This window comes from Anarrhichthys ocellatus, unplaced genomic scaffold, assembly GCF_004355925.1.
Source record: "Anarrhichthys ocellatus isolate YVR2014 unplaced genomic scaffold, GSC_Weel_1.0 scaffold9, whole genome shotgun sequence".
Classification (NCBI taxonomy): domain Eukaryota; kingdom Metazoa; phylum Chordata; class Actinopteri; order Perciformes; family Anarhichadidae; genus Anarrhichthys; species Anarrhichthys ocellatus.
In genome coordinates, this window is record NW_022280039.1 from 6,687,169 (window position 1) to 6,701,010 (window position 13,842).

General features: G+C 44.9%; 1 protein-coding gene across 9 annotated transcripts in view; it reads left to right on the forward strand.

The window, feature by feature from the left end:
• Window positions 1-13,842, forward strand: part of LOC116384620 (autism susceptibility gene 2 protein-like) — a 143,050-nt gene that overhangs the window by 103,152 nt on the left and 26,056 nt on the right. For all 9 annotated transcript variants that reach the window (XM_031849456.1, XM_031849457.1, XM_031849460.1 and 6 more), the window contains one exon: window positions 4,106-4,154. Coding sequence is in view for 5 of the 9 variants with exons in the window: in XM_031849451.1 (XP_031705311.1) it covers window positions 4,106-4,154 (49 nt within the window). In the remaining 4 variants the exon portion in view is untranslated. The remainder of the gene's footprint in view (window positions 1-4,105; window positions 4,155-13,842) is intronic.

A 13,842-nucleotide genomic window follows, 5' to 3' on the forward strand; every position in this document is an offset into this window, starting at 1 on the left:
GGGGGGGGGGGGGGGGGACGTTTTAGGAATTTGGTTTTTATTTAGTCTGGGTATACCTAACCTCTGGCTCCAAGATTTCTTCCTGTTTGGAAATAATTTGCTCAGCTCCACGGAATGCAAGGCATGCAATGGGAGCTCTCAGATCAAAGGTAGATGGACGGCCTGGGGATCGTTTGATATAAAGCAGGGGGTTCGGTGGGTGGGGGGGGGGGTTCTGGGGAGAGAAATTGGTCTCTCAGCAGTCTTTACTAAATGAGGTTAATTGAATCTGGGTAATTGCTGACCTTCCTGTCTCTGTGAAATCACAGCCTTAACTGATCAATGTCTTTCATAAATTTATGCCTGAAGGTTATTCTGTTGATTATAACGCCCTCCCTTGCTGCCTGCATCGCCTCTCTGTCGCCCCATTGTGCTTATATTAAGCACGGAAGCATTTTACCACAAAAAAAAAAGTGCAATTAAGCTTGTCGGAGATTTTCCGAATTAATTAGCTTGCTGTGTTGTTAAGTAAAAGCAATGTGTACATGGAAAATGTTCATCTCCTCTCCCCCCCCCCCACTTTTTTGCTGTGACAGCAAATGCATTTCGCTGAGCAGTAAATGTCTCACTTATTGCTGGCGAAGGTTTCTGCCTCTCTGCTCTCCCTCTGCGGCTCTGCTATTACCAAGAGATTTATGCAGCCAATAAGTCATTGGTGTTCAGGGAAGTTGGGGACTTTTTAAAACAAACAGCGGTGTAATTTGTAATTTGGCATTTGCTAAATCTGAGAATTATGGTTCTGCATGTGGCTCTTTAGGGAGTTAGCACTCCCCCACTGATGGTGGGTTTACTGGCCCAGCTCCCTCGCTGGCCTCCTCCTTTTTCTTTCTCCCCCTCATTCTTTTTACGCCTGCCGAGGAAACGGAAGGATTTCACAGCTGCTGAGAGCTGGGCCCCGGCTGGGCCCTATGACCTCCTCCTTGCTTTTTTCCCCCTCCCTCTGTCTCACTCCCTTTTTTCTCCCTCTCTCCAGCAGTCTCTTTCCTAAGGGAGCTCTTGTGTGGCTCAGAGGAAGTTGAATCATAAAGCATGGCTAATGAATAGAATAGGGAAGGAAAGCTGAGGCTTGCTGACGGCCCTCCAGAGAGGAGGCCAGGCCCCTGAAGCCCCAGGCTCAGATAGCAGACGGCCCCCTCAAAGGTCAGGCTTCCTGCGGCCCGCTCCAAGGGCTTTTGGCTCCCAGGCAATGTGGCTTGAATTTACCCCATTATTTTTTTATGTTTAAATTTCCCTGTTTCCTTTGGAAAACCTGGCCTTTGCTCCTCTCTTTTTTCTTTGTCTGTCTCTTTTTCTTTTTATATATTTTTCCTCTGTCTCGTCTTTCCCCGTCTGTTTTTTATGGCAGTCGGGGTTGCCTCAACAAAGAGAGTGTGAAGAATTTGTTATACACAACCTCTGCACACCGCAACCGCAGGCAGCTCAGACTGCCAGCAGCACAGCCCCGTGAAAAAATGTCAACTTGACCAGCGAAACCCAGAAAGTTCTACAAAAACAACAGCTAGGCAAATCAGGGCTCTGCTTTGACATGCCTTTTTAAGAAGTGCTTTTGTAAGCCGGCCTTGCAATTGTGGATTATACGACTGACTCACGCAGACTTGGCAGGTGCAAAACACAGCTTTAAAACCTAAATATTGGTTGTTGATGTTACTTGGAATATCTTTGGAAAATAAAACGGCTCACTGCACACTCAAAATAGCCAGAATAGGAATAAGGAGAAGTAGGTCGTCTTGGCACTTGGTAAACACAGCATTTTCTGTTCTCTTTGTCAGGAACGTTATGTCTGCATTGCTCTCTGGATAACCACTCGGGTCATAACAATTGTTTTAACTGTTGTACTGAGTCATGGCATGACCTAGCCTGTCTTTTTTGCTTTTGTGACCCTGTGCCACACTAAGCAAGTCCCTGAGCCAGCTCCCGTGTCCATTTGACAAGCTTCATTTCATTCTGAGCCCCTATTTTTCTTCCAGGGCCTCCGGGGCCATGATTCAAGGCTGAGGTTGTGCTGCTGCGCTGCTGAGGCTTGGTACTGGAGCGTTTAATGTCGTCCAAAGCTAACAAAGAGCCTGTGTTGTAGCCTGGCGCCTGGTTCTGGGAGACTGAAAGAGGGCAATGCAACAACACTCTTTCTTTCCTCTGTAGTCTTCCGCCTCGTCTACTGTAAGAGGAAACAGGAAACATCTCCTGTCAGCTGAGTATTTGCCCTCCATTAAGTGTTACACTTACTAAAGAGGTGTTATTGACCTCTTCTGACATTTGCATCAAGCAATTGAACTTCCTTAAACAAAGTGGTTGACAAAACTTACAATATATACTGTAGTTTATTCATCTCATAACTAACATGGGAGCAACCGCTTTAGTAAAGGGTGAGGTTCATTGCTAAATACGGCACTTTTAAAGAGTCTATTAATGTCAAACGTAATGTTTGCATGATTCAAATTTAAATGATCTGACTCTGAGAACAAATATATTATCAGAAGATTTACAGACGTGGTAATTTTATTTGTCACCATGATGTATTTACCTCATGTGTTGTGGCCAATATGTCCATAGTTATCAACAGATCATTTTAGGGCATTTGTCATGTTTTTTGAAGTTGCAACTGTTGCAGCCTGCTTTGTTGTCTTCCATTATTGCTTTTATCTGTATTTTATATGTCTGCTTGGTGAATCCCGCGAATCGTTGAGAGAATCAGACAGACAAACACGGTGGAGAACAGTAACACAGTGGCAGTGAAGAAGAAATTGGGAGGTCTTGGAAAGAAGAGGACGTCCTCAAAACACTTGTGAAGAAATAAAACGGATGCCAAGGACAGCCATCTGTGTTTACAAGATGATTTGCTTTCTCTTTTTGTCTCTGTCGCTCTTGCACTCACTCTGATTCACTGTTCATTCTTTACATATGCTCCTTTTGTGCCGCATAAAACACAAGCATGGCAGTTAAGGACACTCGGGCCCTTTGGGCAGAACATATGTTCAGCTCTTGCAGCATATTCTAAGTGTGCAGAACCCAGATGAGAGGCAAGCAACGCAAAGGGAAATCTTGGCTTTAAACAAAACCTCTCTCTGGGCTGATATTACAGGCTGAAGCGGGTTTTCTTTGTTAATATTATCTTCCAAGCACGTAGATTTTTCGCTACGGTATTTTGCACAATACCAGGTTTTGTGTGGATTTACTGCTTTTTGGTCATAGTGTTTAAACATTTCCCATCTGGCCAGTGAACATGTGTAAAATGTATGATGTGTTTTGATTTAGGTGGTGCTTGCCAGATTCTACATATCCATCTAAAGCAGAGAGATACCTTGCAGTGTTGAGTCTAGAAGGCTCCACGATCACTTCATAGTGACACGCTTTTCTCCCTCAAGTTGACTCAACCAACATTTTTAACACCAGGTTTCCAGTGCTCAGCGTCGGTCACGTCACCCAAAAGAGTAACAACTGTTTTTGACCCAACAAAGGATCATGTTGTTTACCTATCATCTGTTTACTTCCAGTATGGGCCAATATTGTCTTTAATACTACATTTGTGAATTAAGGATTTTGCGTTTAGAGTATAGTTACATTGTATTCATGAGGTTGGTTATTTCATTCAAAGGTATCGCAGAACAAAATGTGATTTCTGAGCGGCAGCGTGTATGCAGGAGCCTTTGTGCTCTGATGCTGCATAGCCAGTTTACTGACTTCTTCCGTCCTTGACAGAATTTCTTTTGAGGATTTTCAGGTGGCACAACAGTGCCACCTAATGTTGCCTTGACAGGGAAAAAAGCGAGACAGGGACCATCAGGTGGAGAGGGAGCTCTTCTCGTTGGCTGATTGGAGTATTTGGATTGACTGTGTAATGCAGTAGTGGCAGCTGGACTTTTCCTCCAGGCACTAGTGGCCACATTTGTGGCTGAATTAGCCTTTTACCAGACAGACAAAATGCATGTCAGTGCTTGCGTTGCCTTTGATGAATAATGAGGATAATTATATGAGTCAGGGTTTTTTTTTAAATGGGATTGACAACATTTTCCCACAGATTCAGCTCATCAGACAAATCCACTCAAAGTCTCCCTTCTTGTTTTTCCAGGTGTCTGATGTAGGATCGGAGAAGCTCTTTTCCCCCACCACACCCAAAGGTAAGAGCCAGCTCTATTTTCTCTATCCTCCTTTCGGTCTACCCTGTTCTGCCTCATTCATACTCATAACAACAAATGGGTTTTTGGCGAATGGGTCCAAATCTCCTCCACTCTAATCCTGCAGCTCCCATTCAAATTTAAATGTCAGCAGACATAAACAAGGTCTGGTGACTACATATGCATACATTTTTGCCTGAGCGCAGAGTGGCGTTTGCTGGACAACCCCGTCAAAGGCTTAGCCCTCCTACATATTGGTTCATTAGAGGGGATTTAGAGCCTCCCTGCCACATGCTCCCACAAATGGGAACTTCCCTCAGGCAATACAAGCTCTCTGACAGCAGGCCTGGACCATAATAGATGCCAAAGGAAAGAGAGAGAGAGAGCTTTGTCAGTGCCCCAGACAACACAAACTCTGTTGTGCGTTAACATATGCACATATATGGATTATAAAGATTCAGCATTTCTATGTTCATGCATGCTCTGACATGATTTTGTGCGTTCGTGTATCCATGTGCGTCCAACCACATACATGTGTTGGTGTATACCATGTGGCCATAGAATGTCTGCACCTGTATATTCTCTAAACGCAATGATGCTAGCCAGGTCAGAGCTGTCAAGTTGTGGATGCAGGGAGACGCGATCAGCCATGTAGTGACAGATAGCAGCATGCAGACCACGTCCCCCCAGGGCAGGAACCAGGAAGCAGGGCCATTAACACAGGCAGAGGGTGAAGGAGGTGGAAGTGCAGAACAGTGTAAACTGAGGCTATATGAGGAGGGTTTGGGAGGGAGGGGGGATTTCTGCTGGACAGACTCGACAAATAGATCAGCTTGCCTCAAATTTCATCATAATACACACATAGTTAATGTAAACTGGGATGTCACGGAGACATATTTTACTCTTGCTTACTGCTACTAATATTTGTCAAAAATGTTGACAATTTTTCAGCGAATTATGGATAGATTATATATTATTAGCACAGGAAAAAAGGTAATTGTTACCTGCAAAAAGAAGAGCATAAATCTACCTCCTGTCTTTTGGTAACAACAAATTAGAAGTCTGTGTTTACCTCCATTTTATTTACCTCTACATCAGAACATCCACGGAGAAAGCTACGTTCCCTCTAAACAACATATGAAGGTGTTGCTGGGTTTAGCACAATAGTTTAGACTGCTAAGTGGAAAAGCACGGCTGACAAGGAGGAGAGAAACCAGGCCTGTCGGCAGTGTGATGTAGATGACCTGTGACCAGCGTCGGCCTCGTGAAACCCAGCGTTCACAATGACAATAACTTCCAGACTTGCATGGTTTAGAAAACAACTAGGCCGTGTCCAAAACCATCTATTCTCCACCAGGCTGTTGGACTACTGCTGCTGTCAGCTGTCAGGATGTTGACTTATTTTTCCTGCATGCCTGTACAGAACATGGCTGCATGTAAACTCTGCTGTGAAGAACCGCTAGTACAGTCACATACACAGCCATTGTCTTTTACACACGCTCAAATACCCCATCCATGTCAGCTGGCAAACGGAGGGCTCTGTGGATCGTGCTAATGTGCACACGAGGCTGAGGATTAGGACTCTGGAATTACACCCAGACAATCCAATCAGTCTCTCAGGAGTCTCTCCTGATTGTCACACAGATCAACCAGATCATTTTTGGGTAATGTGGAAGGAGGGCACTAGATTAGAATTAGGGGTTAGAAAGGGTGAGGCAGAAAAGAAATAAACAGTTTGATGAAGTGATTTGGTGACGATGTTATCACACTACAATGGCAAAGCTGCCCCCAGCCGGCTCTTTTCTTCCATTCCAATGTTGTTTTGAGCTGTAATGGATTCTAGGACAGTGTTTGTTTTTGGCCTAAACTGTTTTTTCTGTCTGTGTGTGTGTGTAGTGTGTGTGTGTGTGTGTGTGTGTGTTTGTGTACTACAAAGCAGCCCACAGCCTGTTTTCCTCTGGTTTAGAATGCGGCGTATGTGTCCCATTACCGGTCTCGCTCACGGTCCTGTGGGACCAATGAAAAGCCAGCTTTCCTCTGATCACCAGGCCTGTCGAGCTGTTGGCTTGGAGACACTCACAGATGCACACTCACACACACAAATCATGGCACACATAAATATATAATGCTGTGATGATGTTTGGCTTGTACATTTCTCTAGGTAATGAGTGTTATTTCATTTAACTCTTCCTTGCCTTTCAACATTGTGCTCCTCTCTGAACTTTTATTTTTGTGAGCAGTTACGGGTACAAGCAGTTGAGGTTAAGTCCAAATTGCACACAGGCCCACAGTCTGTCATGTTAATGAAACGGTTCAGGGTTAATAGAGGAGAGGAAAGACCAACATAGTAATCAGCGTCGGCAGAGCGCTGTAATTATGCACACAGAACATGCTTTTGGGCAAAACCCAGACACCGTTGCCTTCTTTCTCTCATATTTGCATTTCGTCATCTCTACGTCAGTACAGATAAAACAAGCTCATGGTATCTGTAATAACACAGCACACACTGTGCAGAGCTAGGACACGTTCTGCTGAATGTCTGTCTGTGTTGGTGATTTATAGGTAGGAAGGTACAGCAAAGGGCAAGCATTATCTAACAGGTGTTGTTTGTTTATTTCCAGTCTTAAACCTCCTGCAAATTATTGATTTCCTGGAGGATGGTATGTTTAAGTAAAAGCGCAATGAAAACTTGTGCTCCACTCAGGGCTATACTCTTATTGAATTGCAGCTCAGAGTTTACTGTTGTCCCTTGCTTGAAGGCGAATGAGAAGCTAAATGTAGCTGCTGAGCATGTACAGGGCACCTCCACAGAGCACAGATAAACACTTCACTGATAGGCCTTCTTATAACATCTCACAATGCTGTGCCTATGGAAGTGGTGGGGAGTTATCGCCTAGCTGTCAGCAGCTAGAAATATCTGAGAAGAACACTTTGGAATCTTCAGTGACCATGTTGAATGTTGTATCTGTGGGTATCCTGCCGCCTTGTACTCTTTGAGGTCCTGCTGTCCTGGCTAGGTGCTACCTGCTATGGTGCATGGGTAAACCTGTGTGGTGTGCGGTCCATCAGACAAACCTGGGGCATCTTGGGATAGCAGGAGCAAGATTGGTAGAAAACCCATTTCTGAAGTGGATTTGTGCCCTTGTAATCCTGATTAATTTTGACCCGTTGTGCTCATTTTAAACAGAGCATTACAGTAAGCGTGAACACAGCAAGCTCCGGGGCGAAACCAGGAGCTTAGCGGCTTTGGGAGGCTTAGCTGCAGATGGCATTTTAAGCCGGACTTAATAAATTGTTTCCATTAAACTTACCGGCCCACACATACTGGATTAGACCAGTGGAACAAAGGAAGGAGAGAGCGTGCAGACGAAGAAGGGGGGGGGGAGCACACACACACAACTGCCATCATGCACATCTGACTGTGTTAACATCTCTCTGAGGCCACATGAAAGGTGAAGACGAGGTTAGTGTGGTGTTCAGGGAGATAGAAGCTTTTGGACATGAATGCAAAATCCACTCACTTTAGATCTCTTGCTCGTCAGGGATGTTGGACCAATTTGCCTAATTGACACAGAAGTAAACAAACAAAAAAGATGCATAAACCATTTAGCTTGGCAGTGGATTTAGGGCTTATCCTATAACTGTTTATATATAAACACATTACCGATGCTGTAGCTTAAGGATTTAGGATCTGCCCATACCCTTGTTTTTTTTTTTTCTTTGGAGCCCTTTTACTCGTATATCAATCTCCTATTGTAGGAAATCAATTCCTTATGGTTGAAGCCCGCCTCTCCCCTCTCCTATCCCAAGCCCGCCTCCGTCGTACCTCCCTCCCCCATCGGCTCATGGCTTGCTCCCTAAGCTCTCATTATGTGCTACACAGTCCAGGGTCCCCGTGTCGAATCGCTAATCAACCACCGTGTCTGCAGGCCTGCTCTCTCAATAGGTGCTGAGTGGCCTTTGTTCCACCACTGCTGTTTGCTGCATGTCAATAAAATAGCAATGGCCTCCTCCTCCTCCTCTTGGTTACCTGGGCCAGCCATAGCTACGGGCCTGCTCCTGCAGTGCAAGCTTACGGGGAAATGAAACACAGTCCCACCTGCTGGATTCCGAATGCCAGAGAAGGGAGGAAGGATGGTGATTTGAAAAGGAACGGCAAGGTCAGGGGCAGAGGGGATTGAGGTCATCTCAGCCATAGTGAAGTAGATGAGAGAGCATGTTTGTATTCGACTGGGCAGCTCTCCTCTGGACAGGTCGGTGTAATGTATCACTAACCTCGGCAGCCGGCCTGACTGTGTGCAGCCTCTCATCCATTAAATAATGAATGGAGGTTGACCCTCTGACCAACTAATCAGCTTTTCGCTGCCGTTGAATCAGGATTGAGTGGAGGTAGATGGAGTGTGGGGCTGGCTGGCTGGCTAGCAGGCAGGCTGGATGACTGGAGTGCAGACATGTTGTTGGAAAAACACAAGGGCTGCAAGGGTTTCCCACAGCCAGATTAGCAAACGCTCTTATTAAAAGTAGGCATCACTGCTGTGGAATCGAAGCCTGGTGAAGCTCACCTCCTGTACCTACTATGATTTTGTTTGACAAAGTCCAGGCAGCTTGCAGGACATGCTTTCTTTATCAAGAAGACCGATGTTCCTTTATTGACACTTGCATTCAAGCTTTTGAGGTTTGGGCTCATATGTTACTAAAGAGAGCTGGAGGTTGGTAGTTTTATGCATAAAATAAACCATCCCTCTTGCCTTTAACACCATCTCACTTGTTACTGAGCTTGAACAGCAGCTTGTGTGTTCCCCTGATTTGATTTAAATATTAAAATGGTACAAACTCCAAGCAGAATACAGAGAGCAGATGGGTTAGCTAACACTCAGTTCAGGGAGAGAAAATGCTCGTGAGAAATTGGAGAAAACCAAAGAATATGGCTTGTTTCTTTATTAATCTCTGGGTTATTACTTCTCACAGACATAGGACAGTTTATGAGCTGGGTGATTTGTTTTTGGAGAAAGGGGCTGATATTAATGCTCCCTTTATTGATAGTGCTAATGCTGTTTGTGCAGCCATCCCTGTCGGAAAGATGAAAATAAATAGGGGGAGCTTGGTGGAGATATGACACGTGTTTAATTATTAATTGAGCCATTACTGACAGAGATTGCCTTTTTTGATTTAAAGCAGGAAGGCCTGCTTCAGGGACAGAAAAAGCAATTACAGAATTCCCAGCTTGCACCGCCGCTGCCCATCGTTTCAGCATACACTGCGAGAGAGGAGTGAAAGGAGACAAAACACTCCCACACACACATACACACACATCCATTTACACTGCGGTGTTCCATAAATTATTTTAATTCTTCAATATTTATAGCTTTTTAAATTACGATTACAACGTCATGTACTATTTATGTAGCTCAGAGTGGCAGGCCGTCAGAGGGAGCAAGCCACATTACCCACAATCCCTCTATGGCCTGGCACCTTGAAAGGCTGACTGAAGGGAATTGTTTGGTTTTATATGATTCAGGATGTGATGTCAAACTGCACCGGCTCTTACAAGCCGCTTGTTTTCAAAGACACTCCTGATTTTCTATGCAGGCAATTAGCTGGCTTGTAAAATCAGTGCTGATATGTCATGCTATCCCTGGGTGCACTCATTGGCCCCTGTAGAGCACTATTATATCCATTAGAAAAGCAACTGCTCTGTGCGGAGAGCCCAGTGTGCATGAAATATTAACTTAGCCCCTGTTTAGAGTATTGGGTCACTGCTGATTGAGCTTCAATCATGAAACAGAAACTCTGCTCGATGGTCAATGTATTTCTTGTCTGTGTTAGCCATTACATGTCAGGACGCTTGACACCTGTCAGTCAGTCCTATCGGGGCCTGTCATCTGTGTCAGCGAGCCCGTGGGTGGGGATCAGCTATTGTGACAGAAAATGGGAGTCACATTGAAGGCTACGTGATTAGGCTCCATTGTGTGACTCTGTGTCCATTGACTGAATATGGATTCAGCTTTAGCTGTGGAGAGGGAGCAATTACAGAATCACTACAGGCCATAGGGGAGTTTTAGGATAAGTTGTCAGGGGCATAACCAGCATTTTGGCTGCTGCACTTTCACTATACAGCTTCAGTGTATAGTGCCTGGGGTGTGACATCTCTGAGCTGTGCTTCCCACTTAACTGTTAAGAACAGGTTGGTATATACAGAGAGCTTCACAGTATATACGATCAAGTCAAAGTGAATATATCGAATCACTTCAATACTGAGCAGCACTGTGCTGCCTCAAAGCCATCTCCTATACACAACAGAGGCCAATGATCCCTTGAGGCTTTTCAGCGCTGTCTCTTCAGTTCAAGTTAAATGATAGAGTGCCAGCTTACTGCCATCCTGGCCTTTCCACGCACACCATTCCCCTCACCTGCCACACCATCAGCAGCGTTGTACACCATGATAGAAAAAAAGCACATGTGAATTTATACTGTGGCTTTGACCCAGAGCTAACACTCACACCTCAGTTGACATTTTTATTTGTCCAGCCATCAACTGCCCGCACACAGCCGCGATGAGGAATTCTCAATGTAGAAATCAGGTTACAGGATCCCTGTCATTGAGGCAAAAGGTGAAGATATGATGAGTTGTTTGGCTATGCTCAGTGGGCAAAGCATCGCAGAAAAAAAAAAAAACAATTTCACAATAAATTACTGTTAAATCAAATAAATCCCATTGACGGCAAAGCTGCGTGCTGAAACCAACCCCTCTTAGCAGTTACTGTGGTCTAGTTCACCAACTGCTTCACTATAAACCAAGGTCTTAGCTGTGTGAAAGGAGCTGATGCTTCAGCAGTGAGTGAGGAAATCAGAGGCTCCCTGACTAGGGAAAAGCTTTTTGGCAAATAAGCTGCAGCCCCCGCAGTTAGCTGACCAACTTGTAAAACACAGGTTGACTCCCATCTTAGCAGGGAAGCACCATTGGCTAAAATGGATGCAGGCTCTCTGTTTTGTTTTTTCCTTTAGAGAGGATAAAGGGAAGAATTTAGAAAGGGTAACTTTAGAGAGCAGTAGCTCTCATCACATCTTCTGTCTAATCTTAATCCTCCTCCCTCTCCTCCTCCACTGCAGCCAGCTGCAGTGTGGAAGGCATTCTTATTGTTTACTTGGAATAATACATGACCAGCGTCTTATCACTACTGTCAGGCCTGAAATGTAAAGCGTGTCGCCTGTGATCACTTAAAGGTTTTCTTGTTTTTAATCCTTTATTCCAAGCTCCAGTCTTTCTGCCAGCGACAGTGGGTTTTTCCCCCACCCTGCATTTGTTTGAAGATCCCAGTTCCCCGCTATGTGCGTTTTAAGCTCATCTGTGTTGAGCGGTACAGAGCCAATGTTGTTTGCAGATGAGGCTGTAACGCTCATTGACAAAGCCAGATGGTAGGCGATTGTGGCCAAATACGACGCTTGGATAATGTACAATCGCTGGCAAGGGGACAGTTGTCAGCCTCGATGGATATTACAAACCTGCTTGTAATGGATTGGACATTGTGGGAAGCGCTTCACTCAGGCTTGTAAAGATGGGAAAACCGTCGCCAGGACCAGAACGGATGTAAAACACTTCAGATTCCGTGATGGACAACGACGTCCATGTATTAGAAGAAGGTGTCAGAGGGGGATTCTGGAGAAAAGGGAGATGAACCCAGGAAAGAAGATCCTAAATCAAACAGAAATATCAACCTGACATATAAAGTCTTTTCCAAGTATTTCCACATAGGTGGTCCATGTACTATTTGTTCAGTATTTCTGAGCTACATGCCTTTCCAGCGGCAGTATATTAGCATCCATGTTTCTGTCAGTGTCTTATCATAGCCACTCTGTCTAAAAGCAATATTGCAGGCTTGGACTCGTACAGTATGTTTGACAGAGAGCTGGGTTTGGAGAGGTTTGTGATAGAGCCTTGACTTCTACACACGCACTGCTGAGAAAGGGATTGTGTTTTGTTCTGCATATCACTGCAATGGTATAAGTGCCATTAATGGTCCCAGTGTTTGTTAACACACCGGTGGTAATTCGCTGCGACACAGGGGGCTGCGCTTTTGGCCATTTCAGGGAAGGTTAAAAAAAATGTGCGCAGTGTGGTCCCCTCCAATATTCAAGCGGTCATCTGTTTGGCAGTTGTTTTTGGCTACCGGTGAATTCCCTGCGCTGGGCCCTGGCGGCGGGGCCCCTGATGGCCTCTGACTGGCTGTAAAACCCCACTCAGCAGAGCATTGGCTCCAACCTCCCTGGCTGTTGGGTTAGTGCTGCTGTGTCGAGGGGTGAGCAGCAGGATTGGAAATTCACTGCTGTTTGCTTTGGGATGGAACGAGAGAGATTGCTCCAATGTCACATGACCTATGGAGAGGTGTATAAAGAGCAATATTGGGAGTATTGGCCAGGGCTACACTGATATATTGCCTTTTTGTTCAAATTTGTGTTTTCCACCTCTTTTGAAATACAGTTTGATTAATTATAAATATATTGTAGCACTTATCAGGACTGTGCTCTTTGTTTATAAGAAGCCCATAAACCTAAATTAAGGCATTTTGGTTATTTATCAATCATTATTGCTGCAAGGAACGGGGTCCGTGGTTTCAGTGTTCCAAAATATGTCCAAGCTTTTTTTGTTTGTGAAATATTTAGTTTTGTTGTCAACAGGATGCGATATTTAAACTTATTGAGTAGCATAACCAAAACAAGTCATCTTCCAGTTCAGTCCAAAACTATCAGCCCTGATATCTTCAAAAGACCACATCTGTTGAAGCCTAACACTGACAAATTACATCAAAATCATGGTTCCCTGTGTTTATGGAAAATATCTATATACGGCTATCGCTATCACTAATGATACAGGTATTGACTCATCAACTGTTAAGTGCAGGGCAAGTGCTGATGTGCCCTGGGCTCCTTATCAGCTGCGGCACACTGTATTAGTGTGCTGGGTTGGCGTAGCACTAAACTAATCCGGGTAGCAGGTGCCACTGGAGCCAAGGTAGAGTGGACATGTATTTCAGGCAGGATGAGCCATCTGGGTCTTGATACTTTATGGTGCTTAAAACACACTCTCAAGTGTGACACTCCCAGCACTTACCTTTTAGCTGCACACAATAATCCTCGCGCTGGCCACTAAAGGGAGAGAGAGGAGGCTTTCAGGAGAATTTACAAGGTTTGATGTGGTGAGGAGCCTCCGCTTCGACACGGATTCATGAAACAGTCAGACACACTTGGCAGTTTGATTTTGATTCCTCTAACTCTTTCAGTGTTGCTTTGTCATCGGCAGTCTGAAATATGTCAAGCAGAAAGAAAAGTGTGTTTGTTTTGAGCCAGCCTGCCTTGCTCGACACTTTGCTGGGGCCTTGTGGTGTCTTGTTTTTTTTTTTGTTTGTTTTTTCCTGGTATAGTCTGTTTCATCTCGCAAGCGATTTGGCTCGTTGCTGAGTCCAATTTCGCTCCTGTTTCACAATGCAGCCCCCTCTCCTCACAGACATACTCACATTCACACATTTCCCCCAAACTGACACGGCACCTCCACACACCAAACAAATCAATTCTTCACTGGCCGCACTTGGAACGCCACAGTGAAATTCAGGCAGCTCATAGCAGCCCTGAAAACGTGCAGACTGTTGTTAATGTTCCCTGTCCACTACGGCTCGAGGAGGCCAGACCCAGAGTC